This window comes from Pristiophorus japonicus, chromosome 18 (genome assembly GCF_044704955.1).
Source record: "Pristiophorus japonicus isolate sPriJap1 chromosome 18, sPriJap1.hap1, whole genome shotgun sequence".
Lineage (NCBI taxonomy): Eukaryota > Metazoa > Chordata > Chondrichthyes > Pristiophoridae > Pristiophorus > Pristiophorus japonicus.
Genome location: NC_091994.1, coordinates 51,624,299 through 51,649,686, shown reverse-complemented (window position 1 = coordinate 51,649,686; position 25,388 = coordinate 51,624,299). Strand labels below are relative to the sequence as shown.

Genomic DNA, 25,388 nt, shown 5'->3' with positions numbered 1-25,388 from the left:
TGGATACTGGGAAATAGGGTAATGGGCAATGGGAAATTGGGCAATGGACACTGGGAAATAGGGTAAGGGGAAATAGGTTAATGGGCAATGGGAAATAGGGCAATGGGAAATAGGGTAATGGGAAATGGGAAATAGGGTAATGGACACTGGGAAATAGGGTAATGGGAAATAGGGTAATGGGCAATGGGAAATAGGGTAATGGACACTGGGAAATAGGGTAATGGGAAATAGGGTAATGGGCAATTGAAAATAGGGCAATGGGCAATGGGAAAAAGGGTAATGGGCAATGGGAAATAGGGTAATGGACACTGGGAAATAGGGTAATGGGAAATAGGGTAATGGACACTGGGAAATAGGGTAATGGGCAATGGGAAATAGAGTAATGGACACTGGGAAATAGGGTAATGGGCAATGGGAAATAGTGTAATGGACACTGGGAAATAGGGTAATGGGCAATGGGAAATAGGGTAATGGACACTGGGAAATAGGGTAATGGGAAATAGGGTAATGGGCAATTGAAAATAGGGCAATGGGCAATGGGAAAAAGGGTAATGGGCAATGGGAAATAGGGTAAAGGATACTGGGAAATCGGGTAATGTAGAACAGAGCATTCACAGATCACGTCACAGCCTCACTGGTGCAGATAAATCTATGAATTCTGATCAATCTGTCATCCACATCTAAGAGGAATCAAGCTAAAAGGATCTGAGGTCCAGCACCAAAGCCAGGTCCTTAAATGTCGATCCAGTCATTCCCAAACCAAAGCACTGTGGGTGCTGCAAATCGTGAGCAACAACAGTTCTAATGAGAGTTCATCGACCTGAAACGTTAACTCTGTCTCTCGCTCCACAAATGCTGCCTGACCTGCTGAGTATTTTCTGTTTTTATATTAGTAATTCTAATACGACCTGCCAGTTCTCTGCTGCACTTTGATGAGTTCTGTTACAAGCTCAGTGGAGAAATGCCCTGTTCCGGGCCGAAAGGACCCTGCATCGACCTCAGGGCCTTGCCGTCTCCCCAGGGCAATACAGGAGACCACATCCTTACCCTACAACAGACCGAGAAATAACACGAGGATTGGGCCGCTGGGACTCCGGGGTTGCTGTTGAGGCCGTCCCCAAGCTGGCCGAAGGGACACCGTGGCCGGCCTTTAACTGGCCCAAGGGACTCGGGGACCGGCATCTAACCTGCCCAAGGGACTCCGGGGCCGGTCCAGAACAACAGAGAGCTGGTGGCGCCCATAGAGCAGTGCCAGGAGAATAACCTAACTTGCACCCATTGGGCAGTGCTGGGGGGAGTAACCTGATTTACACCTCAGACTTTTAATCAATTTTTTTTTCTTAAACTTTTAATCAACCTGAGTAACTTTATAAACAATTTGGAATCATTTTTAAACTTTTAAACAACTTGGAAACCTTGCAGAAACCTTTAATAACTTTAGAAACTTTGGAAAAACTTTTAAAAACATTCCTCGGACTCTTAATCAATCTTAAACTTTTAAACAATTGGGGAAACTTTTATCACCTATTATTGATCTACATCTTAGACTTTTTAACAACTCTTGGAAACTTTTTAAATAAATTGGGAATTTTTATCAACTTTTAACTCTTAAAATAACTTTGGAAGTGACCTTCCTAATGCCTGCTTCCCAACCAAGCCTCGGGCCATCTACCAACAATGGTGCTACTTGGCGCTGAGTTTGCGGCCAACACTTCGCCATAGGCAATTAGGCTTATACAGCTGTGCCTGGTCTCCAGTTGCCTCGGACCCCCTTTGCCACTGGACCAAGACCTTGCTCAGCTAAGACCGTGTGGTTGCTGATGTGCAGCGGACACCCCACGCTAAAAGAACTCACACACGGGCATCTTCCACTTCATCAGTATGAAGTTCGGGACCTGGAACGTCAGGCCCCTCATGGACAATTCCAGTAGCAGCAGGCCAGAACACCGCATCGCCATAGTTGCCCAGGAACTCAGACGCTTTGACATTGACATCGTCGCCCTAAGCGAGAACCGGCGGGCAGGCGAAGGCCAGTTGAAGAAACATGGTGGAAGTTATACTTTCTTCTGGAAAAGGAAACCAGAGGCAGAACGCTGCTTTCATGGAGTCGGCTTTGCCGTCAAGAATGAGCTGGTCGACCGCCTCAAAGACTGCCCCTGTAGGATTAACGAACACCTCATGACTCTTTGTCTCACCCTATCTCGGAATCAATGCGCCACAGTCATCAGTGCATACGTCCCTACACTCGATGCAACGTGTGGTGTATGTAGGCACCTTTAGTAATACTCCACGAGGCAGGGTATGGTACTTAAACTGTGCAGACCTGCAGTCCTTTATTAGCAGCTCCTGAGTGACGACAACAAGCTGTGTATTCCTTTTTATACTGGGTTACTTGCCGTGTGCAGGCAACCCCTGGGTCTCCAGCAACAGCACTCTCTAGTGTACTGGTAAGGTGTGTACAGTACAAGGGTACATTCAATGTTGCATACAGTGTTACAGACATCACACAGTGAACAGGCATGCCTACACAACACAACGGATGAGGCTAAAGAGGGTTTTTATTCCAACCTCGAGACATCCGCGTCCCCACGGGTGTCAAATTGATCCTCTTGGGTGACTTTAATGCCAGGGTCGGCAAAGACACAGCCCTCTGGGGAGGCGTGATTGGCAGAGAGGGGGTAGGGAAAGCCAACTCCAGTGGTACCCTACTCCTGACAAAATGTCGAGAACATGAACTCCTCATCACCAACACCCTGTTCCGCCAGAGGGACAAATACAAGGCATCGTGCCAACACCCTCACTCCAAACACTGGCATCTGTTTGACTATGTCATCGTCTGTGCCAGGGATCGCAAGGATGTGCGCATCAACCGCGCCATGACAGGAGCGGACGACTGCTGGGCAGACCACTGTCTGATCTGCAGCATGCGACCCGTCACCAACTCAGTGAAACTCCAATGTTGCACGAGGTTGGCAAAGCCATAAAACAGCTCAAGAATAACAGCTCAAGGGTACGGATGGAATCCCTGCTGAGGCACTAAAGTATGACGGAGAGGCGCTGTTGGTTTAGAAAATTAGTAGGTTTAGAAAAGCTTGCTAGAGAATGATTGTATCAAAGATAAATTTTAGTAGAGTATTTCGACTCAAAACAGGCACAAATTCAGCAGAGCAATTGTTCTGAGCACTGGTCCGTGCTGAGTTAAAGCTTCGGGCTTCATAAATGCTGTGGGTGACAAACGGGTGCCATCCATCGGGGAGGGCTAATTTTTTTGAGGGCAGATTTTCCTCCAGTAGCACTTGGGCTTAAAGGGTTGTCTTTGTGCACAAAATGGACAAAAGCGTTATTAGAGATGTGAGATTCTCCCCATTATGTGCCGTGCGCTTTCTGACCAAGTGTAATAATAAGAAAATCAGCCCTCCCATTTCTCATGTAACTGACTTTATCATTAGTTTAAACTCCTTTTGATGTTCCCTAATTTACCATTTATGTAATTTAAAGGGAAAGAAAGTCATGGGGGAGTTGTTACTGTTCCAGTTGTATGATAAAGATTTAATTTGTTATAAACACCCAGGGGCTGAAATTGCCCCCCTCTATAAGCTCCATTACGGCCTCTAAGAGGCGGGAATGGAGCGGAGAGGCCTCTGTTTAAAAAAGGGGGCAGACAAAAGGCAGGTAACTGTAGGCCGGTTAGTTTAACATCTGTAGTGGGGAAAATGCTTGAAGCTATCATTAAGGAAGAAATAGCGGGACATCTAGATAGGAATAGTGCAATCAAGCAGACGCAACATGGATTCATGAAAGGGAAATCATGTTTAACTAATTTACTGGAATTCTTTGAGGATATAACGAGCATGGTGGATAGAGGTGTACCGATGGATGTGGTGTATTTAGATTTCCAAAAGGCATTCGATAAGGTGCCACACAAAAGGTTACTGCAGAAGATAAAGGTACGCGGAGTCAGAGGAAATGTATTAGCATGGATAGAGAATTGGCTGGCTAACAGAAAGCAGAGAGTCGGGATAAATGGGTCCTTTTCAGGTTGGAAATCGGTGGTTAGTGGTGTGCCACAAGGATCGGTGCTGGGACCATAACTGTTTACAATATACATAGATGACCTGGAAGAGGGGACAGAGTGTAGTGTAACAAAATTTGCAGATGACACTAAGATTAGTGGGAAAGCGGGTTGTGTAGAGGACACAGAGAGGCTGCAAAGAGATTTAGATAGGTTAAGCGAATGGGCTAAGGTTTGGCAGATGGAATACAATGTCGGAAAATGTGAGGTCATCCACCTTGGGGAAAAAAAACAGTAAAAGGAAATATTATTTGAATGGGGAGAAATTATAACATGCTGCGGTGCAGAGGGACGTGGGGGTCCTTGTGCATGAATCCCAAAAAGTTAGTTTGCAGGTGCAGCAGGTAATCAGGAAGGTGAATGGAATGTTGGCCTTCATTGCGAGAGGGATGAGTACAAAAGCAGGGAGGTCCTGCTGCAACTGTACAGGGTATTGGTGAGGCTGCACCTGGAGTACTGCATGCAGTTTTGGTCACCTTACTTAAGGAAGGATATACTAGCCTTGGAGGGGATACAGAGACGATTCACGAGGCTGATTCCGGAGATGAGGGGGTTACCTTCTGATGATAGATTGAGTAGACTGGATCTTTACTCGTTGGAGTTCAGAAGGATGAGGCGTGATCTTATAGAAACATTTAAAGTAATGAAAGGGATAGACAAGATAGAGGTTGTTTCAATTGGTCGGGGAGACTAGAGCTAGGGGATCAGCCTCAAAATATGGGGGAGCCAATTTAAAACCGAGTTGAGAAGGAATTTCTTCTCCCAGAGGGTTGTGAATCTGTGGAATTCTCTACCCAAGGAAGCAGTTGAGGCTAGCTCATTGAATGTATTCAAATCACAGATAGATAGATTTTAAAGCAATAAGGGAATTAAGGGTTATGGGGATCGGGCGGGTAAGTGGAGCTGAGTCCACGGCCAGATCAGCCATGATCTTTTTGAATGGCGGAGCAGGCTCGAAGGGCTAGATGGCCTACTCCTGTTCCTAATTCTTATGTTCTTATGTACCTCATCTCTCTCATCTAGAGGGAGGAGAGCATGCCGGGAGATCTCAGAGATGCAGTGATTGTGACCATTTATAAAAAAGGGGACAAGTCCGACTGCGGCAAATACAGGGGAATCTCCCTGCTATCAGCCACTGGGAAAGTTGTCGCTAGAGTTCTCCTCAACTGTCTTCTCCCTGTGGCCGAGGAGCTCCTCCCGGAATCACATTGCGCATTTCGTCCCCTTTCGGGCACAATGGACATGATCTTTGCAGCGCGACAGCTGCAGAAAAAATGCAGGGAGCAGCTCCAGCCCTTATATATGGCCTTCTTCAATCTTACAAAGGCCTTTGACACTGTCAACCGTGAGGGTCGATGGAGCGTCCTCCTCCATTTCGGGTGCTCCCAAAAGTTTGTCAACATCCTTCGCCTGCTTCACGACAACATGTAGGCCGTGATCCTTACCAACGGATCCATTACAAACCCAATTCACATCCAGACTGGGGTCAAACAGGGCTGGGTCATCGCTCCAACCCTCTTCTCAATCTTCCTCGCCACCATGCTCCACCTCACAATCAACAAGCTCCCTGGTGGAGTGGAACTAAACTACAGAACCAGTGGGAAGCTGTTTAACCAATGCCGCCTCCAGGCCAGGTCCAAGATCACCCCAACCTCTGTCGTTGAGCTGCAGTATGCAGACGATGCCTACGTCTGTTCACATTCTGAGGCTGAACTCCAGGATATAATCAATGTATTCACTGAGGCATACGAAAGCATGGTCCTTATGCTTAACATCCGTAAGACAAAGGTCCTCCACCAGCCTGTCCCCGTGCCACAGCATTGCCCCCAGTCATCAAGATTCATGGCGCGGCCCTCGACAATGTGGACCATTTCCCATATCTCGGGAGCCTTTTATCAGCAAAGGCAGACATTGGTGCAGAGATTCAACATCGCCTCCAGTGCGCCAGTGCAGCCTTCGGCTGTCTGAGGAAAAGAGTGTTTGAAGACCTGGCCCTCAAATCTACCACCAAGCTCATGGTCTACAGGGTTGTAGTAATACCCTCCCTCCTGTATGGATCTGAGGCATGGATGATGTATAGAAGACACCTCAAGTCGCTGGAGATATATCACCAACGATATCTTCGCAAGATCCTGCAAATCCCCTGGGAGGACAGGCGCACCAACATCAGTGTCCTCGACCGGGCTAACATCCCCAGTATTGAAGCATTGACCGCACTATCAAATTCGCTGGGCAGGCCATATAATTCGCATGCCAGATACGAGACTCCCTAAGGAAATGCTTTATGCGGAGCTCCTTCATGGTAAATGAGCCAAAAGTGGGCAGCGGAAGCGTTACAAGGACACAGTCAAAGCCTCCCTGGTAAAGTGCGACATCACCACTGACACCTGGGAGACCCTGGCCGAAGATCGCCCGATGTGGAGAAAGTGCATCCGGGAGGGCGTCGAGTTCTTCGAGTCTCAACGCCGCGAGCGTGAAGAGGTCAGGCGCAGACAGCGGAAGGAGCACACGGCAATGCAGGGAGACAGAGGGAAACAAAAAGGAGACAAAAGCAAAAGACAGAAAGGAGATGAGTAAAAGTGGAGGGCAGAGAAACCCAAGACAAAGAACAAAAAGGGCCACTGTACAGCAAAATTCTAAAAGGACAAAGGGTGTTAAAAAAACAAGCCTGAAGGCTTTGTGTCTTAATGCAAGGAGTATCTGCAATAAGGTGGATGAATTAACTGTGCAAATAGATGTTAACAAATATGATGTGATTGGGATTACGGAGACGTGGCTCCAGGATGATCAGGGCTGGGAACTCAACTTCCAGGGGTATTCAACATTCAGGAAGGATAGAATAAAAGGAAAAGGAGGTGGGGTAGCATTGCTGGTTAAAGAGGAGATTAATGCAATATTTAGGAAGGACATTAGCTTGGATGATGTGGAATCTATATGGGTAGAGCTGCAGAACACCAAAGGGCAAAAAACGTTAGTGGGAGTTGTGTACAGACCTCCAAACAGTAGTAGTGATGTTGGGGAGGGCATCAAACAGGAAATTAGGGGTGCATGCAATAAGGGTGCAGCAGTTATAATGGGTGACTTTAATATGCACATAGATTGGGCGAGCCAAACTGGAAGCAATACGGTGGAGGAGGATTTCCTGGAGTGCATAAGGGATGGTTTTCTAGACCAATATGTCGAGGAACCAACTAGGGGGGAGGCCATCTTAGACTGGGTGTTGTGTAATGAGAGAGGATTAATTAGCAATCTCGTTGTGCGAGGCCCCTTGGGGAAGAGTGACCATAATATGGTGGAATTCTGCATTAGGATGGAGAATGAAACAGTTAATTCAGAGACCATGGTCCAGAACTTAAAGAAGGGTAACTTTGAAGGTATGAGGCGTGAATTGGCTAGGATAGATTGGCGAATGATATTTAAGGGGTTGACTGTGGATGGGCAATGGCAGACATTTAGAGACCGCATGGATGAATTACAACAATTGTACATTCCTGTCTGGCGTAAAAATAAAAAAGTGAAGATGGCTCAACCGTGGCTATCAAGGGAAATCAGGGATAGTATTAAAGCCAAGGAAGTGGCATACAAATTGGCCAGAAATAGCAGCGAACCCGGAGACTGGGAGAAATTTAGAACTCAGCAGAGGAGGATAAAGGGTTTGATTAGGGCAGGGAAAATGGAGTACGAGAAGAAGCTTGCAGGGAATATTAAGACGGATTGCAAAAGTTTCTATAGATATGTAAAGAGAAAAAGGTTAGTAAAGACAAACGTAGGTCCCCTGCAGTCAGAATCAGGGGAAGTCATAACGGGGAACAAAGAAATGGCGGACCAATTGAACAATTACTTTGGTTCGGTATTCACTAAGGAGGACACTAACAACCTTCCAGATATAAGAGGGGTCAGAGGGAGGAGGAACTGAGGGAAATCCTTATTAGTCGGGAAATTGTGTTGGGGAAATTGATGGGATTGAAGGCCGATAAATCCCCAGGGCCTGATGGACTGCATCCCAGAGTACTTAAGGAGGTGGCCTTGGAAATAGCGGATGCATTGACAGTCATTTTCCAACATTCCATTGACTCTGGATCAGTTCCTATCGAGTGGAGGGTAGCCAATGTAACCCCACTTTTTAAAAAAGGAGGGAGAAAGAAAACAGGGAATTATAGACCGGTCAGCCTGACCTCAGTAGTGGGTAAAATGATGGAATCAATTATTAAGGATGTCATAGCAGCGCATTTGGAAAAAGGTGACATGATAGGTCCAAGTCAGCATGGATTTGTGAAAGGGAAATCATGCTTGACAAATCTTCTGGAATTTTTTGAGGATGTTTCCAGTAAAGTGGACAAGGGAGAACCAGTTGATGTGGTATATTTGGACTTTCAGAAGGCTTTCGACAAGGTCCCACACAAGAGATTAATGTGCAAAGTTAAAGCACATGGGATTGGGGGTAGTGTGCTGACGTGGATTGAGAACTGGTTGTCAGACAGGAAGCAAAGAGTAGGAGTAAATGAGTACTTTTCAGAATGGCAGGCGGTGACTAGTGGGGTACCACAAGGTTCTGTGCTGGGGCCCCAGCTGTTTACACTGTACATTAATGATTTAGATGAGGGGATTAAATGTAGTATCTCCAAATTTGCGGATGACACTAAGTTAGGTGGCAGTGTAAGCTGCGAGGAGGATGCTTTAAGGCTGCAGAGCGACTTGGATAGGTTAGGTGAGTGGGCAAATGCATGGCAGATGAAGTTTAATGTGGATAAATGTGAGGTTATCCACTTTGGTGGTAAAAACAGAGAGACAGACTATTATCTGAATGGTGACAGATTAGGAAAAGGGGAGGTGCAACGAGACCTGGGTGTCATGGTACATCAGTCATTGAAGGTTGACATGCAGGTACAGCAGGTGGTTAAGAAAGCAAATGGCATGTTGGCCTTCATAGCGAGGGGATTTGAGTACAGGGGCAGGGAGGTGTTGCTATAGTTGTACAGGGCCTTGGTGAGGCCACACCTGGAGTATTGTGTACAGTTTTAGTCTCCTAATCTGAGGAAGGACATTCTTGCTATTGAGGGAGTGCAGCGAAGGTTCACCAGACTGATTCCCGGGATGGCGGGACTGACCTATCAAGAAAGACTGGATCAACTGGGCTTGTATTCACTGGAGTTCAGAAGAATGAGAGGGGACCTCATAGAAACGTTTAAAATTCTGATGGGTTTAGACAGGTTAGATGCAGGAAGAATGTTCCCAATGTTGGGGAAGTCCAGAACCAGGGGTCACAGTCTAAGGATAAGGGGTAAGCCATTTAGGACCGAGATGAGGAGAAACTTCTTCACCCAGAGTGGTGAACCTGTGGAATTCTCTACCACAGAAAGTTGTTGAGACCAATTCACTAACTATATTCAAAAAAGAGTTAAATGTAGTCCTTACTACTAGGGGGATCAAGAGGTATGGCGAGAAAGCAGGAATGGGGTACTGAAGTTGCATGTTCAGCCATGAACTCATTGAATGGCGGTGCAGGCTAGAAGGGCCGAATGGCCTACTCCTGCATCTATTTTCTATGTTTCTATGTAAACCAGCCCCACCCACCCCTTCCCTCGACAAATGTCTGACACACCTGTGACAGGGTCTGTGGCTCTCGTATTGGACTGTTCAGCCACCAGAGAACTCACTTTGGAAGTGGAAGCAAGTCTTCCTCGATTCCGAGGGACTGCCTATGATGATGATGATGATGAGAGAAATGCATTTGCTTGAATTGGATTGATAAATGTGTTGCAGCTTAGTTACTTCTTGGGAGAAGTTCCCCGGCGCCCCGGTTGGAGGTGGTATCCGGCTCGGGGGAAATCCCGCCTTGGCCGTGAAATTGCGGTTACCGCCCCCAGAGAAAGTGATGCACAATCTCACCGCTCCGCTTCTTCTTGGGGCAGGTCCCAGGGTAGTGCTGGGGCAGGATCGGCAGCGCTGCACGAATGCACCGCATAGTGCTGACGTGCTTCAACGCCCCTTCCCTGCGGTTAAAGGGGAGGGCCACTGCGTACTTTGCGCAGCCTCTGCCATCCTCCACTGGGCCCCCGGAGCAGCCTAGTGCCGCGGCCACAGCCCGCTACCCTAAACGGAAAGCCCAATGGTGGCCTGGACCCCGCCAGGGGCGAAGAAATCGGGCCGACCAGCAAGTCGGCAAAACAGCCAAGATGGTGGCATGGGGCGCCCATGACCTCCCTTTTAGCTTCCGCCCTGCGAGCGGATGTCGGACCAATTCACGACTGGCGAGGCTGGTGCTGACACCACTCACGGCAGCACCGCAGGGCGCAGGGCATAATCTGCCGTAGGGCGCAAAGGGGTTGGTGTGCAGTGCCAAAGGGTCGCCACGCACAGCGATGATGTCATCACCGGTTGCGCGGCGGCCCTGGGTGCTACAGACACTACCGTGGCAGCTCCTCCCGCGGTTTTGCGGGAGTCGGTAGCGCCTTGGCTGCCGGCAAAAAATGTTTTGCGCCCTGTTAGCGCTAATGGGCGTCGCACAAAGGGGCAATTTTCACCCCTTAGTTCCATGAGCTTTGAGTTACTTACAGCTCGAGTCTCTGTCTTGGTGAAAACTCAATACCCAGCAACTAGTGTGACTCTACCTGTTGGCTGATGGAGGTCACAAGACAGGTGGTCTGAGGAGAATCGCTTGAAAAGCTTTCTTCCTAACTTTGATGAACATGTGATGGAAGAAAGCGTCATTCGCATCGCAATATCAGGTCGAACACGGGAATGAGCATGAGATCCATTGTGCTACACTCCTCCCATCCGAGAATGAGGAGAATGCATCATCTATGTGTGTGATGCTCTGTCGTTGTGGATTGCCAACATTCCCTTGTGCACAGAGGATACATTGCTACCAACATGACGCATGATAATGTTTACTTTTCTGGATACATGAAAGACCACTCTCTGCGTTACTGAGTGGGACCCGTTCTTGGTCAATGTGCGGTGGAGATGAAAGTGAGGGAAAGAATCCACGATAGTGTAGATCATCCATGGTCTGGAGCAGGCTTTATGAGCCAATTGGCTTTTTCCTCAAATCATTCTTTCTTAACTACAATAAAAGTTCTTTGGTAGCAACATCATACGTTCATTGCTGAAAACTTTGGCCTCGAAATTGTCCTTCTTACCGCCTCCCATTATCGTCTCCGGGGGGCGCTAACCACTTACTGACCGGGCGCGGCGAGATGATCGACTCCCGCTAACTTCGGCGGGAGGTTTGTGGCGGCGGTAACACGTTGCGCCCCGATCCCCATCGCCCGGAGATTGTGACGTCATCGCCTTGCGCAACGCCCTGTTAGCGACCTGGCCCCGAACTTGGGATCCGCTCCCTGCAGCATCACGGGGACAACACCCACAGCTGCAGGAGGCGTCCAGTGGGAGGCCGGGAGCTTGGGGAGAAGTGGCTGAGGCAAGTACAAAATAATCTCAAATGCTGTCTTTGAATTATTTTCGCTGCTTTTCCCTTGCGATCGATCAGCCCGGCATCTGCTGCAGTGCGTGGGGCTGATGGGGCCGGATCGCGGGAGTGGGCGGGGCCGGATCGCGGGAGTGGGCGGGGCTGATGGGGTCGGATCGCGGGAGTGGGCGGGGCTGATTGGGCCGGATCACGGGAGTGGGCGGGGCTGATGGGGCCGGATCGCGGCTCACTGGGCCCAGTGCAGAGCCTGCAGTGATAGCCCTGCACTTTAGGGGAGGGCAGGCGCCTCGGATCCCGGCCGCGCTGCATGGCCCAGTGGCCCAGTGTGCACCACTCCCGCCCCGCCTGCGTCCTCTAGTGCTCCACGAAGGAAGGGGACACTTGATTTAGCGCTCTACTCCCTTCCTGGAGCGCGAACACCGAATCTTTTGAAAGCTGATAAACATCAGCACCTGGCACTAATTTTTTTTCAACTTTCAAAAGTTAGGGCATCCGGTCCAGGGTGTCCTTGGAGATGGAGCACGCGGTGTCCACCGGTACGCTCGCGGCCTTCCGCGAGAGGTGGGCACCGGAGGGACTGGAGTGCATCATCACGCCCGACAACCAAATTTTAATTTGATTTTACGTTTTTAAGTTTAATTTGTTTTAATTGCCGGTGCTTTTAGTGTCCCCCTTCCCTTTTATAGAGGGCACTGGGGAAAATTGTGATTTTAGTGCCCAAAAAAAAAGAAAAAGAAAAACACAAAAAAAAAAAAAAAGGGGAAAAAAAAAAAGGGCCTTGTAAATGTCTGGAGTGTCACCCAAGGTCGGGTGGCACCGTTTAATGTTTTATGTTTTCGCAGGTAAACTCAAAAGAGTTTCAAAAGTTAGGGCCCCCGAACTTTTCCCCCTTTATCGAGTATTTCTAACAAGCGCGTAAATAATTTCAATTTACAATATAGCTCCAGCAGTGAGCAGGGGAATCCCGACACCACTGGTCCTGAAGGGTGAGCAAAGCTGTTGATGACCCGATTGACTGCTCCTGGATCAGCAACGAACAGATTGTAAGGTGAGGAGAAATGAAGAGGAGAATAATGAGGCAGAGAATAAATTCAAACATTTGCAACATGTTGGGGAAAATTTTCAACTTTTCCGCCCAGGCAGTATTCTGACAGAGGACATTCCCCATTCCTTATAGAACCTGATTGATCTTCATCCCACAGTAATCAATAAGCTGTAGATCAGCCGGGTTGTCCAATGGGTACACAACATGCTCTGCCAGACAGTGAAGGAAAACATTTACATACATTGAATTTATGGCACAGAAACAGTCCATTCAGCCCAACCAATCCATGCAGTGTTTATGCTCCACACAAGCCTCCTCCCACCTTCCTTCCTCTAACTCTATCAGCATAACATAAGAAATAGGAGCAGGAGTAGGCCATTTGGCCCTCGAGCCAGTTCCGCCATTCAATAAGATCATGGCTGATCCGATTTTCTAACTCCTGCCATTACCATTTGAGTTTAGCCCATCGTACCTTGTGTCTCTCTAATCTCTCCTGCCTTCCACCCTATCACAGACCTTCCCTTTCGTTCTTTCTTCCCCTTCCCCGTTCTTTCCGTTCTTTCCGAACACTCTCCAGTTCTGACGAAGGGTCGTTGAGCCGAAACGTTAACTCTGCTTCCTCTCCACAGATGCTGCCTGACCCGCTGAGATTTCCAGCATTTTCTGTTTTTATTCCAGATTCCAGCATCCGCAGTATTTTGCTTTTGCATGGCTGATCTGATCTTGGGCTCAACTCCACTTCCCCGCCCGCTCCCCATAACCCTTCACTCCCTTATCATTCAAAAGTCTTTCTATCTCCACCTTAAATATATTCAATGACCCAGCCTCCACAGCTCTCTGAGGCAGAGAATTCCAAAGATTCACGACTCTCTAAGAGAAGAAATTCCTCTTCATTTCTGTTTTAAATGGGCAACCCCTTATTCTGAGACTATGCCCCCTAGTTCTAGATTCCCCCACGAGGGGAAACATCCTCTCTGCATCTACCCTGTCAAGACCCCTCAAAATCTTATACGTTTCAATAAGATCACCTCTCATTCTTCTAAACTCCAATGAGTATAGGCCCAACCTATACTCAACCGTTCTTCATAAGACACCCCCCTCATCTCATAACCCTCTATTCCTTTCCTCATCATGTACTTATCTAACTTCCCCATTAAATGCTTCTATCCTATTCACCTTGTAGTTCCATATTCTAACCATTCTCTGACTAAAGGTGTTTCTCCTGAATTCCCTATTGACTATCTTATATTTATTGCCCCTACTTCTTGTCTCCCCCACAAGTTGAAACATTTTCTCTACGCCTAACCTATCAAACCCCTCCGTAATCTTCAACATCACCATCAGTTCACCCCTCAGCCTCCTCTTTTCTAGAGAAAAGAGAGCCAGCCTGTTTGGCCTTCCCTGGTAGATATACCCTCTCAGTTCTGGTATTATCCCAACAACTCTGTTTATTTATCCATCCAGCAGTGTCAGGAAAAGTTGCGCTTACCATTCTGGGTCTGTTGGATCGCTCTTGCCAGTACTTTATTATGTACTTCAACAGAAATATCTCGGGATCGGGCCATGTGGCAGGAGGTTTCCACTGTAACAGTAACTTCTTCGGTTGGTTGGGAATTGCAGAAACCGTGACATCTGTAGGTGGATCTGGCTTGACTAGAGGCAAAAAACACATTTAGAATTCATAGGATTATAGAAACTTACGGCACAGAAGGAGGCCATTCGGCCCATCATGTCTGTGTCGGCCGAAAAAGAGCTACCCAGCCTAATCCCACCTACCAGCTCTAGGTCCGTAGCCCTGTAGGTTACAGCACTTCAAGTTCACAGCCAGGTACTTTTTAAATATGGTGAGGGTTTCTGCCTCTACCACCCTTCCAGGCAGTGAGTTCCAGACCCCCACCACCCTCTGGGTGAAGAAAGTTCTCCTCAAATCCCCTCTACCAATGACTTTAAATCTACTCCCCCTGGTTGTTGACCCCTCGGCTAAGGGAATTCATATCAAAACCCATATGCTTTGATTTAGTGTGTAACAATATTAGATAATATGATTGGCTTTCTATTCTGGTTACCTTTCAACATTTGCCCAATAGCTCATTTTATTGGTTTGGCACATTGGGCAACAAAAAACAATTCCTTCGTGCCTTGGAACTCTGTGGGTGCTGTTTCAGATCGGCTTAAAGAAACATTGACATAGAAACATAGAAAATAGGTGCAGGAGTAGGCCATTCGGCCCTTCAAACCTGCACCACCATTCAATATGATCATGGCTGATCATGCAACTTCAGTACCCATTTCCTGCTTTCTCTCCATACCCCTTGATCCCTTTAGCCGTAAGGGCCACATCTAACTGGCCTCAACAACTTTCTGTGGTAGAGAGCTGGGCCCATTCACTGTAGAGCAGTGTAGACTTAGAGACGACCTGATAGAAGTATGTAAAATAATGCTCGTGTTGGGTTGCATGCCTTTTGATAGATTATTTCGCTTTGATGATTAGGGAGGACCAGGGAACTTGCATTTAACTACACGCGGGTGGGAATAAGCTGGATGCTGGCTGGCTTTTCTTTGCCCAGAGACTAGTGAGTGTCAGGAGTGAGTTGCTGGCTGGTGCGGTGGGTGCTGAGTGTCTGCCTTCAAGAGGGGGCTGGACCAACTCCTGACTGGGGCAGCGATCGCATCATAAAGACGGTCAGTAGTTTAACAGTCAACGTGCGCGTGAGCACATAGCGTAAACTTTCTTCATGTATAAAGCCCCTTAGTCTGGCCCAGCAGCACGCCCAGCACTGTGTACAATGCGTATGCTGTGAACGGGATGAACTATGAACCCAACGGCAAGTCAGGATGGCGGCAATGTCACACAGGCTCTGCTTTTTAGCGGACAGAGTAGAAGCAGGTTTATTCTGTAATTGGTAGTGGTATGATTGTGCTCAGGGTCATCTGACATGCAAAAGCCTGCCTTTCTCCAGTGCTACTATCCCTGACTTTGATGAGCGCAAGCAGTTACCAATATCGTGTCAGCCGTGGCTCAGTGAGTAGCACTCTTGCCTCTGAGTCAGAAGGTCATGTGTTCGAGTCCCATGCCACAGATCTGAGCACATGATTGAGGCCGAAATTCCAGTGCCGTACTGAGGGAGTGTGGCACTGTCGGAGGTGTCGTCTTTCCGCTGAGATATTAAAACGAGGCCCCATTTGCTTTCACAGGTCAATATAAAAGTTCACCTGACACTATTTGAAGGAGAGGTTTTCCAATATGCATTAAGGGCGTGCGCGCTCTATCCCGCCATATTGGATGCTTAGTCTTGGGCCAGAGCTACGTTGTTTAAAGCTCGCTGTTTAAAATAAACCACATAATATTTTTCTGAAAACAGCAACAAAGGAATTTTCATGTGAATGAAGCAGGTTGTGCAAGATTTGTAATAAACATAGCCCATTTCAAAACATAGGTCATAGGTCAAGACATTGAGTCATAGGTCGAGACATACACACACTTCTGATTTACACTGGAACAGATTAATAGTGCCACTTACTTATCTTCTCCACGATGAATTGTTTATTAGTAGACCTGAATCCCAGCGGGTTTGTTGCCGTCACCTTCACTGTGTAGGGAATCTTCGAGAAGAGTTTGATGTCCTCGATTGTGCAGTTGCCCTGCAGTGTCCCTTCACTTGAGCACCCTTCGACATATTCCACTCCATAGCTTTCAGAAATACAGAAATGTTATTGTCTGCATGAGAATGAACGGCAACTTCTTATTAAGACCTTGGTACACAGAAGCTCGGTTACTGTTGCTGCCGTGGGTTTGCGCTCTACCCGGAACTCCTTCACGGCAAACGAGCCAAAGGTGGGCAGAGGAAACGTTACAGGGACACCTCAAAGCCTCCCTGATAAAGTGCAACATCCCCACTGACACCTGGGAGTCCCTGGCCAAAGACCGCCCTAAGTGGAGGAATTGCATCTGGGAGGGCGCTGAGCACCTCGAATCTCATCGCCGAGAGCATGCAGAAATCAAGCGCAGGCAGCGGAAAGAGCATGCGGCAAACCTGTCATCCCTCCCTTGCCCTCAACGACTATCTATCCTGCCTGTGACAGAGACTGTGGTTCTCGTATTAGACTGTTCAGCCACCAAGGGACTCATTTTTAGAGTGGAAGCAAGTCTTCCTCGATTCCGAGGGACTGCCTATGATGATGATGATGGAATTCCACTACTATTTGAACCATACATTTTTCTTCCCTGGGCGCTGTCAGCTTGGCTCAGTTGGCAGGATTTCTCCCTTTGGGTTAGGTCGTGTGTCCAGGCCTCATCCCAGGACTTTAGGCACATTGGGCCTGTACACCCTCGTGCACAGTGGCAGATTTAGGGCTTAATCGGCCTCGCAAGGATGGAAACTCCGGTGTCCCTTAGAAATGCTCAGAATCGCCGTGGCAACTGTGCACCTCTGCCCACCCTACCCGCCAAATAAAGCCCCTGATATTCGAGGGAGTTCCGCCAATTGCAACGATTCAGAAATAACAACGCACGGCTTATTAATGTGGCACATTAGGGATCCTGACCTTTCTCCCTGGGGTGAGCACAGGCCCATTGCAGGCATATAAATGAGGCAGAATGGGGCATCGCGGCCCACCTGCCATGTGTTCCTGGGAGAAGGGTGGCTAAGCGACCGAGCGAGGGGGCTCCCCAGACCGCGCCTCGCCCCCACCAGCCTGAGGGTCAAAGGAGGCCATGATGGCAGGGGTCAAAGAGACTGAGGTCAGGTCAGAGGGACCTCACCAGATGGTTGCATGAAATCAGGGCCTTCTGTCTGCTGATCCTAAATCTCTGCCACCCAGTGGACAGCTGCAGGCCTCTGAGCTCGCATTTCCTGCCCCTTCCTGCAGTGCTCGGCCCTCCAAAGGGGCAGGCGAGTCAGGAAGAGGAACTGGGCCTTAAGGGCAAGAAAAGCCCATGGGCACTTTGCTTAAGAATTCATAGCAACAAATTGTGTACAGTTTTGGTCTCCTAGTCTGAGGAAGGACATTCTTGCTATTGAAGGAGTGCAGCGAAGGTTCACCAGACTGATTCCTGGGATGGCATGACTGACATATGAAGAAAGATTGGATCGACTAGGTTTATATTCATTGGAATTTAGAAGAATGAGAGGGAATCTCATAGAAACATATACAATTCTGACGGTATTGGACAGGTTAGATGCAGGAAGAATGTTCCCGATGTTGGGGAAGTCCAGAACCAGGGGTCGCAGTCTAAGGATAAGGATAAGCCATTTAGGACCGAGATGAGGAGAAACTTCTTCACTCAGAGAGTTGCGAACCTGTGGAATTCTCTACCACAGAAAGTTGTTGAGTCCAGTTCGTTAGATATGTTCAAAAGGGAGTTAGATGTGGCCCTTACGGCCAAAGGGATCAAGGGGTATGGAGAGAAAGCAGGAATGGGGTACTGAAGTTTCATGATCAACCATGATCATATTGAATGGTGGTGCAGGCTCGAATGGCCTAATGGCCTACTCCTGCACCTATTTTCTATGTTTCTATGTTTCTATGTAAAAGCTAGTTGGTTTGTTGGCAAAAGGTTTAACAATCACACCACACATTACCAGTTCATCCACCAGGCTCACAACCACCTGCCTCATCGTGGATCCCCCGAACCCAACTGGCTGGGGTTTTATTGAGCCTTGTGAACATCACGTGACTGGCTAAGCCACTCCCAACTCAACAGCTCTACCGACCTGTGAGCATCCTCACAGGGGCATACCTTACCCAGCCCATTTCCTCTTGTACCCCAACATGCCCACTATAGCATGCATTTTCAACACCCCCCAATGGTGTCACCCCCACTGCCCATCTCGCCTCATATTCCAAACACATCAGCCTTTGAGTAAAGAAGTTCTTTCTGATAGCTGTTGTAATTTACTTTTCAATCATTTAATTTATGTCCTCTGGTCAAACTATCTAGCTTAGTTTGATGTTATATTCTGGGTTCGTTTTCCTGGGCCATTTAGTATTTTATATATTTAATATTTTATATATCCCTCCTCCCATTAACCACCTTCTTTGCAAACTTTATAGCTTGGGGCTAAAAGCAGACAAGTCCCCTGGACCTGATGGCTTGCATCCTAGGGTTCTAAAAGAAGTGGCTGCAGAGATAGTGGATGCATTGGTTGTAATCTACCAAAAATCCTTGGATTCTGGGGAGGCCCCAGGGGTTTGGAAAACCACAAATATAACTCCCCTATTTAAAAAAGGAGGCAGACAGAAAGCAGGAAACTATAGACCAGTTATCTGTCGTTGGGAAAATGCTGGGGTCCATTATTAAGGAAGCAGTAGCGGGACATTTGGTAAAGCATGATTCAATCAAGCAGAGTCAGCATGGTTTTATGAAAGGGAAATCATGTTTGACAAATTCGCTGGAGTTCTTTGAGGATGTAATGAGCAGGGTGGATAAGGGGGAACCAGTAGATGTGGGGTATTAGGATTTCCAGAAGGCATTCGATAAGGTGCCACATAAAAGGTTACTGCACAAGATAAAAGCTCACGGGGTTGGGGGTAATATATTAGCATGGATAGAAGATTGGCTAACTAACAGAAAACAGAGAGTTGGGATAAATGAGTCATTTTCCGGTTGGCAGTGACTAGTGGGGTGCCGCGGGGATCGGTGCTGGGGCCTCAACTATTTACAATCCAAATCCTGGTTTCAGCAGCAATGTGATATTTGGTTGGAGTGGCACCGTAGCGCCCCCTAGTGAGACTGCCCGAGAAAGCTGGCGGTCAGAGCTGTCCCGGGGCGCTACGGGAAGGAAAGATTGAAACAGGGAAGTGAAATTAATATTTCTTCATTTTTTTTGCGATTCAGCTTTATTTGGGGGGAGTATTTTATCGGGAATGTTTGTTATGTTTTTTGTTCCGATTTATTTTTCCAGGAAGGCCTCCCTTAGTGCTCCGAAGGCGGCTGTAGTGCCCTAAGGGAGGTGTGGATCGTTTCCCTTAGTGCTCCGAAGGCAGCTGTAGCGCCCTAAGGGAGGTGTGGATCGTTTCCCTTCGTGCTCCGCTCCACTCTCAGGGCGCAGCAACTGAATTGTTGGCTGCCGTTGCAAATCATTTCCCAGCACAAGATTTACCGAGCTGCCGCCATTAGCCCGAAGAAGCCTCCAGCCAAAAATCCAGCCCCAGGTGTGTTCTGACCAGTGCATTGTGGGGCCCCAACATAACACCACTGCCTAGATTTCCAATTGGCATTACTTGAACTCTACAATCTAAAATGAATTCCATTGCCCTGCTCTCCCCATCCCTCCCTGCAATAGCCCTGTATCCTCCTTTGCTTCTTGAGGAACCATTTCACAAACCATGTCCTGTTCCAACAATCCTCTCTCCAAACAACTTTCTCCTAAAGTCTCTCCTCTCTCTCAGTAACAATTCTGAATTGATGATCGCTCGCCACTGACCAGAGGAAACAGCCTTCTCCTCTATATTGGAAGCCCTTACCTGTATGTGACTTTGGTCTCTGTGGGAAGGTAGGTTTGGTTTTCCAGTTTCCAGGAGCAGACCACATTCAGTGGGTACCTCACTGACCAGCAGCTGACCTGAGGCTTTCCTGGTGGATCTGCAACCAGCAAAGGACAATGGATAACTGCAATACTTGACACACAGAGCGGCAGTGACTCGCATCTCCGCTCTGGGACCAACAAATCATAACCTGGAATATAGGTGGGGTTATCGTAACCTAAACCCTCAGTCGGGAATCCCATGCCAGGGAACATCGTGAGCCGACCCGATCACCGCAGGTCAGGGCTATAAATAGAGCTGGAGCACTGGGCCCTGGAACATCGTGGGCGGAGGTGTGGTGAATGAGGATACGGGGCCCAGAAGAGCCGAGGGCCCAGGGGCAGCACGGGTCCAGCCCACACTGTGATATGTGCACGCACTAGGTCTCTGCAGCAGAGCAGGTCTCCAGTCGTCCTGGTTAACCCTTGCCGCTGGATAAAGACCTAGCTCTGTCAAGCCTGTGTGGTGGCTGATGTACAACAGTCACCACACGTTAAAAAAATCCATGCACAGGCATCTTCCACCCCCTCAATTGGAGTTCAGGACTGGAACATCAGATCCTTCATTGAAATATCTGTGAACTCTCGTGGAAGCAAGTCATCCTCGTTCGAGGGACTGCCTGTGATGGTGATGGCATCGGGTGGAACGTCGCTTTTAGACCTGGATCAATATTGATCTCCGTTGGCTTGAACGGAGGGGTAAAGCCAGCCTTGCACCCGATCCCATCAGTTAATCGACAGGTTAGGTTAGGGTAAGATTGCCCCCTGTAATGGGTATTGCCTACATATCACAGCTTCTCTTCCAAACCTCTGGGGAGATGTCAGCACGGGTCCCCAGTGTCAGCGTCACATACCCCCAGGCCGGGCGTAACGCAGCCAGAGGCAGAGTGAAGCTCCCTCTCGTTCTCTGCCACCATGTGTGACCCTAATGCACCAATGGGAATTCTTCCATATCCCCGAACTTACTGAGGTTTATCAGTCTATTGTCCATGTTCATTGAGCTATGGGTAGTTATTTACTATAACCTTCACTCAAGGCGGACAAGGTTATCTGTTTCCTGACTCACCTTACTTGCAGGAGTCAGAGGGACAAGGCTCTCACCCAACCAGTCTGTGTTGGATTCAAACCCAGGGCCTACAGGTGAAATGACAGTAATGTAGTGATGTATTTTTGGCAGGAGAAAGTCATGAGCACATGCAACCTGCCCAGCTAAAGAGCGCTGCTCTTCCTCATGAGATACCTCATAGATAGAGTTTAACCATTTCCCTTCAATGCCTGCTTCCTGTCTGAAACTCCTCAAACTTTCCCATTCAGCCACCTACATAGAACCATAGAACGGTTACAGCACAGCAGGAGGCCATTCGGCCCGTCGAGTCCGTGCCGGCTCTCTGCAAGAGCAGCTCAGTCAGTCCCAGTTCCCCCGCCCTTTCCCCCTAGCCCTGTACATTTTTTCCTTCAAGTGCTTATCCAACTCCCTTTTGAAGGCCACAATTGAATCTGCCTCCACCACCCTCTCAGGCCGAGCATTCCAGATCCTAACCACTTGCTGCGTAAAAACATTATTCCTCATGTCGCATTTGGTTCTTTTGCCAATCACCTTAAATCTGTGTCCTTCCACCAATGGGAACAGTTTCTCTCTATCTACTCTGTCCAGACCCCTCATGATTTTGAACACCTTGATCAAATCTCCTCTTGACCCTCTCTGCTCTAAGGAGAACAACCCCAGCTTCTCCAGTCTATCCACGTAACTGAAGTCCGTCATTCCTGGAATCATTCTCGTAAATCTTTTCTGCACCCTCTCCCAGGCCTTCACTTCCTTCCTAAAGTGCGGTGCCCAGAATTGGACACAATACTCCAGTTGAGGCCGAACCAATGTTTTATAAAGGCTCATTATAGCTTCCTTGCTTTTGTACTCTGTGCCTCTATTTACGACGTCCAGGATCCCACAAATTTTTTTTAACCGCTTTCTCACCCTGCCCAGCCACCTACATGCCCACTTTACTCCACAGATCCTTCGCTCCTGTGTCAGAAATCCTGTCCCGATGACCCATTTCATTTTGCTTATTGCGAATCTAAGCCCCTGGCTTTGGAGAAAAACATACCCGTCCCTGGAAATCTACTGGTCTGCGATCCCGGCAATCAGGTGGAGATTACGGCCGCTGGGAATGTGCACCGGAGTCAGGGGGTATCCCTACATTGCAGTCTAATGGCGGGCTCTATGGACACACCTTGGGTACCAGCCTGCCCCCGGAGGCCACAGTGTGCGGTGCACTCTGCCTGGTCCTGGGAGGTGTCGTCCCCCCACCAGAGAGAGGACAGCTGGACCCCATGTCTCCCGTCCTTTATTAGGGGACTACTTTACAATTTCAAAAATAATTCCAAATGTCAAATCTCAACAGCAACAACAGCAACTTTTATTCTTATAGCACCTTTAATGTAGTAAAATGTCCCAAGGTGCTTCACAGGAGCGATTACCAAACAAAGTTTGACACCGAGCCACCGAAGGAGGAATTAGGGCAGGCTTGGTCAAAGAGGTATGTTTTAAGGAGCATCTTGAAGGAGGAGAGAGGAGTAGAGAGGTGGAGAGGTTTAGGCAGGGAGTTCCAGAGCTTGGGGCCTAGGCAACAGAAGGCACGGCCACCGATGGTTGAGCAATTATAATCCAGGATGTTCAAGAGGGCAGAATTAGAGGAACGCAGACATCTCGGGGGGTTGTAGGACTGGAGGAGGTTACAGAGATAGGGAGGGGCGAGACCGTGGAGAGATTTGAAAACAAGGATGATAATTTAAAAATTGTTATTATAATGATACATAAGTGACTTCGTTGTGGAGTAAATCTTGCTTCGTCGGAACGGACTCTGGGAAAGTGGACGTGGAGGGTAGTACACTCTACAATTTTCAATCCATTAAAATTAGTGTCTGAAAAATCAGGTGAGTCTTGTATGGAGGCTTGGTCTGACCCTTCTGGAGGACTGGGTTAGTTCTGGGCACCAGACTCAGGAACATGGCTCATAAGAACATAAGAATTAGGAACAGGAGTAGGCCATATGGCCCCTCGAGCCTGCTCCGCCATGCAATAAGATCATGGTTGATCCTCTACCTCAACTCCACTTTCCTGTCCTATCCTCATATCCCTTGATTCACTCAATGCCCAAAAATCTATTGATCACAGCCTTGAATATACTCAACGACTCAGCATCCACAGCCCTCTGAGGCAGAGAATTCCAAAGATTCACCACTCTCTGAGTAAAGACATTTCTCCTTATCGCAGTCCTAAATGGCCGACCCCTTATCCTGAGATTGTGACCCCTGGTTCTAGACTCTCCAGCCCGGGGAAACAACCTCTCAGCATCTACCCTGTCAATCCCCCTCAGAATCTTTTATGTTTCAATGAGATCACCTCTCATTCTTCTAAACTCCAGAGAATATAGGTCCATGCTACACAATCTCTCCTCATAGGACAGCTTCCTCATCCAAGGAACAGGCACTTCACAGGATCAATTTTCAAACAGGATTTGACACTACGCTACGTAAGAAGATATTAGGACAGGTTACCCAAAAGCTTGGTCAAGGAGGTAGGTTTTAAGGAACGTCTTAAAGGAGAGAGAGGCGGAGAGGTTTAGGGAGGGAACTCCAGGGCTTAGAGCTTCGGCAGCTGAAGACGTGGCTACCAATGCTGGAGCGATTAAAACCGGGATGCACAAGAGACCAGAATTGGAGAGACAGACAGAGAGCCGGGGAAAATGGTGTAAATGATCATTTCAGAGCCCAGGTCAATAATGACAAAAGAACCAGAGGGAAGAGTAGGAGAATTTGTTTTCATACAGCGAGATATTATGACCTCAGAATCTTACTGTACAGAAGGGAGCCATTCAGCCCATCATATCTGTGCTGCTCCAAAGCACTGCCTGATAGGATGGTGAAGGCAGATTTGATAGTAACTTTCAAAAGGGAATTGGATAGATACTTGAAGGGGAGAAAATTGCAAGGATATGGGGAAAGAGCCGGAGCAGATACGCTGGGCCGAATGGCCTCTTTCTGTGCTGTATCATTCTGTGATTCCACGATTTTATGATGCTATGAGTGCGTTAACTAATTGCACTAGAGTTGAAGTGAAGTGAATTTTACTACAGGCCTGGATTTTACCGGGAGCTGGACAGGGGGCGGCCCACCCAGAAACAGTCGGACCCCCGCCTGAACACAGCCAGATATACTGCCTGGCCGTCAGGTGGGAGCAGGGCTTCGGGCGGCAGTCGGCCCAGGGTGAGGGGAGGGAGGGTGGGTGAAACCCGAGGCAAAGGAGGCCGAAGATTTCCAATGGGGCCCGGAGGGGCACTCCTGGCCTACAAGGAAACCTGAGAAAAAGCTTTAAAAGACTTATCTTGCGGGCCTGTTCTGGCCCCCGATTTACGTCCCGGCAGATCTGGCCTGGGGGGTGGGGGGGGGGGGGGGGCGGAGTGGGGCATGGAATCTGCCACTGCTCCCCCTTCAGGCCTCCACCTAAAACTGCAGTCGGGTCCCGAGGACATCATCAGGCCCTGATCTTCATATTTAAGGCAGACCCCACTTCCTTCCGAAGGATGGCCCTCTCGCCTGCTCAAAAAAGCAAGTCAATATTGGAAAAGGCAGCGGCCTCATTTTAACAGCACCCCCCTACCTGGTTTCCGTCAGTTGTGGGGATTGAAAATCAGGCCCAAAGTGTTTGGTAGTAGAATCAGGAAGATATGCTTATTCTTATGATATGCAGGTTCCTAAAGCTTAGGACCACAAACGATTGAAACGTCATTTCTACTCGAGCAAAGGAATCGTACAAGTATTAGGCAGTCCCTTGTAGCGAGGATGACTTGCTTCCACACCAAAAAAGCAGCTCACACTGCGATCTACGGACAGTAGGAATATGTGTGCGCACTAGGTCCGTGCGGCAGAGCTCGGTCTCCAGTCGTCTTGGTTAATCGTACAAACCGCAAAGATGATGGCACATTCCAGCGTTTGCAAGCCACAAAATAGCTCTACATTCACAATAGTTAATTTGCTTTAGACTAATGGGCTGGGGATGGTGAACATTGCCTCTTAAATGTACTGATTTCTATCACCGGGTGGAAGGGGGAGATTTGGGGAGCGGGCAGGGAAGTGGAGTTGAGATCAAAGATCAGCCATGATCTTATTGAATGGCGGAGCAGGCTCAAGGGGCCCTATGGCCTCCTCCTGCTCCCATTTCTTGTGTCCTTATTTCCTCTGCATGTTATGTGCGATCACAAACATGTCCTTTTTAAACAGATTTACAGTTCCGTGAACACAGAGGGAAGTCCAAGA

General features: G+C 48.3%; 1 protein-coding gene across 1 annotated transcript in view; it reads right to left on the bottom strand.

Annotated features, from left to right (window-relative positions):
* LOC139229236 (interleukin-27 subunit beta-like) overlaps positions 1-25,388 on the bottom strand; it is a 63,921-nt gene that overhangs the window by 25,175 nt on the left and 13,358 nt on the right. The window contains exons 3-5 of the mRNA XM_070860895.1: positions 20,017-20,134; positions 16,071-16,240; positions 14,039-14,202 (exon numbers count right to left, since the gene is read on the bottom strand). Of these exons, the coding sequence (XP_070716996.1) occupies positions 14,039-14,202; positions 16,071-16,240; positions 20,017-20,134 (452 nt within the window). The remainder of the gene's footprint in view (positions 1-14,038; positions 14,203-16,070; positions 16,241-20,016; positions 20,135-25,388) is intronic.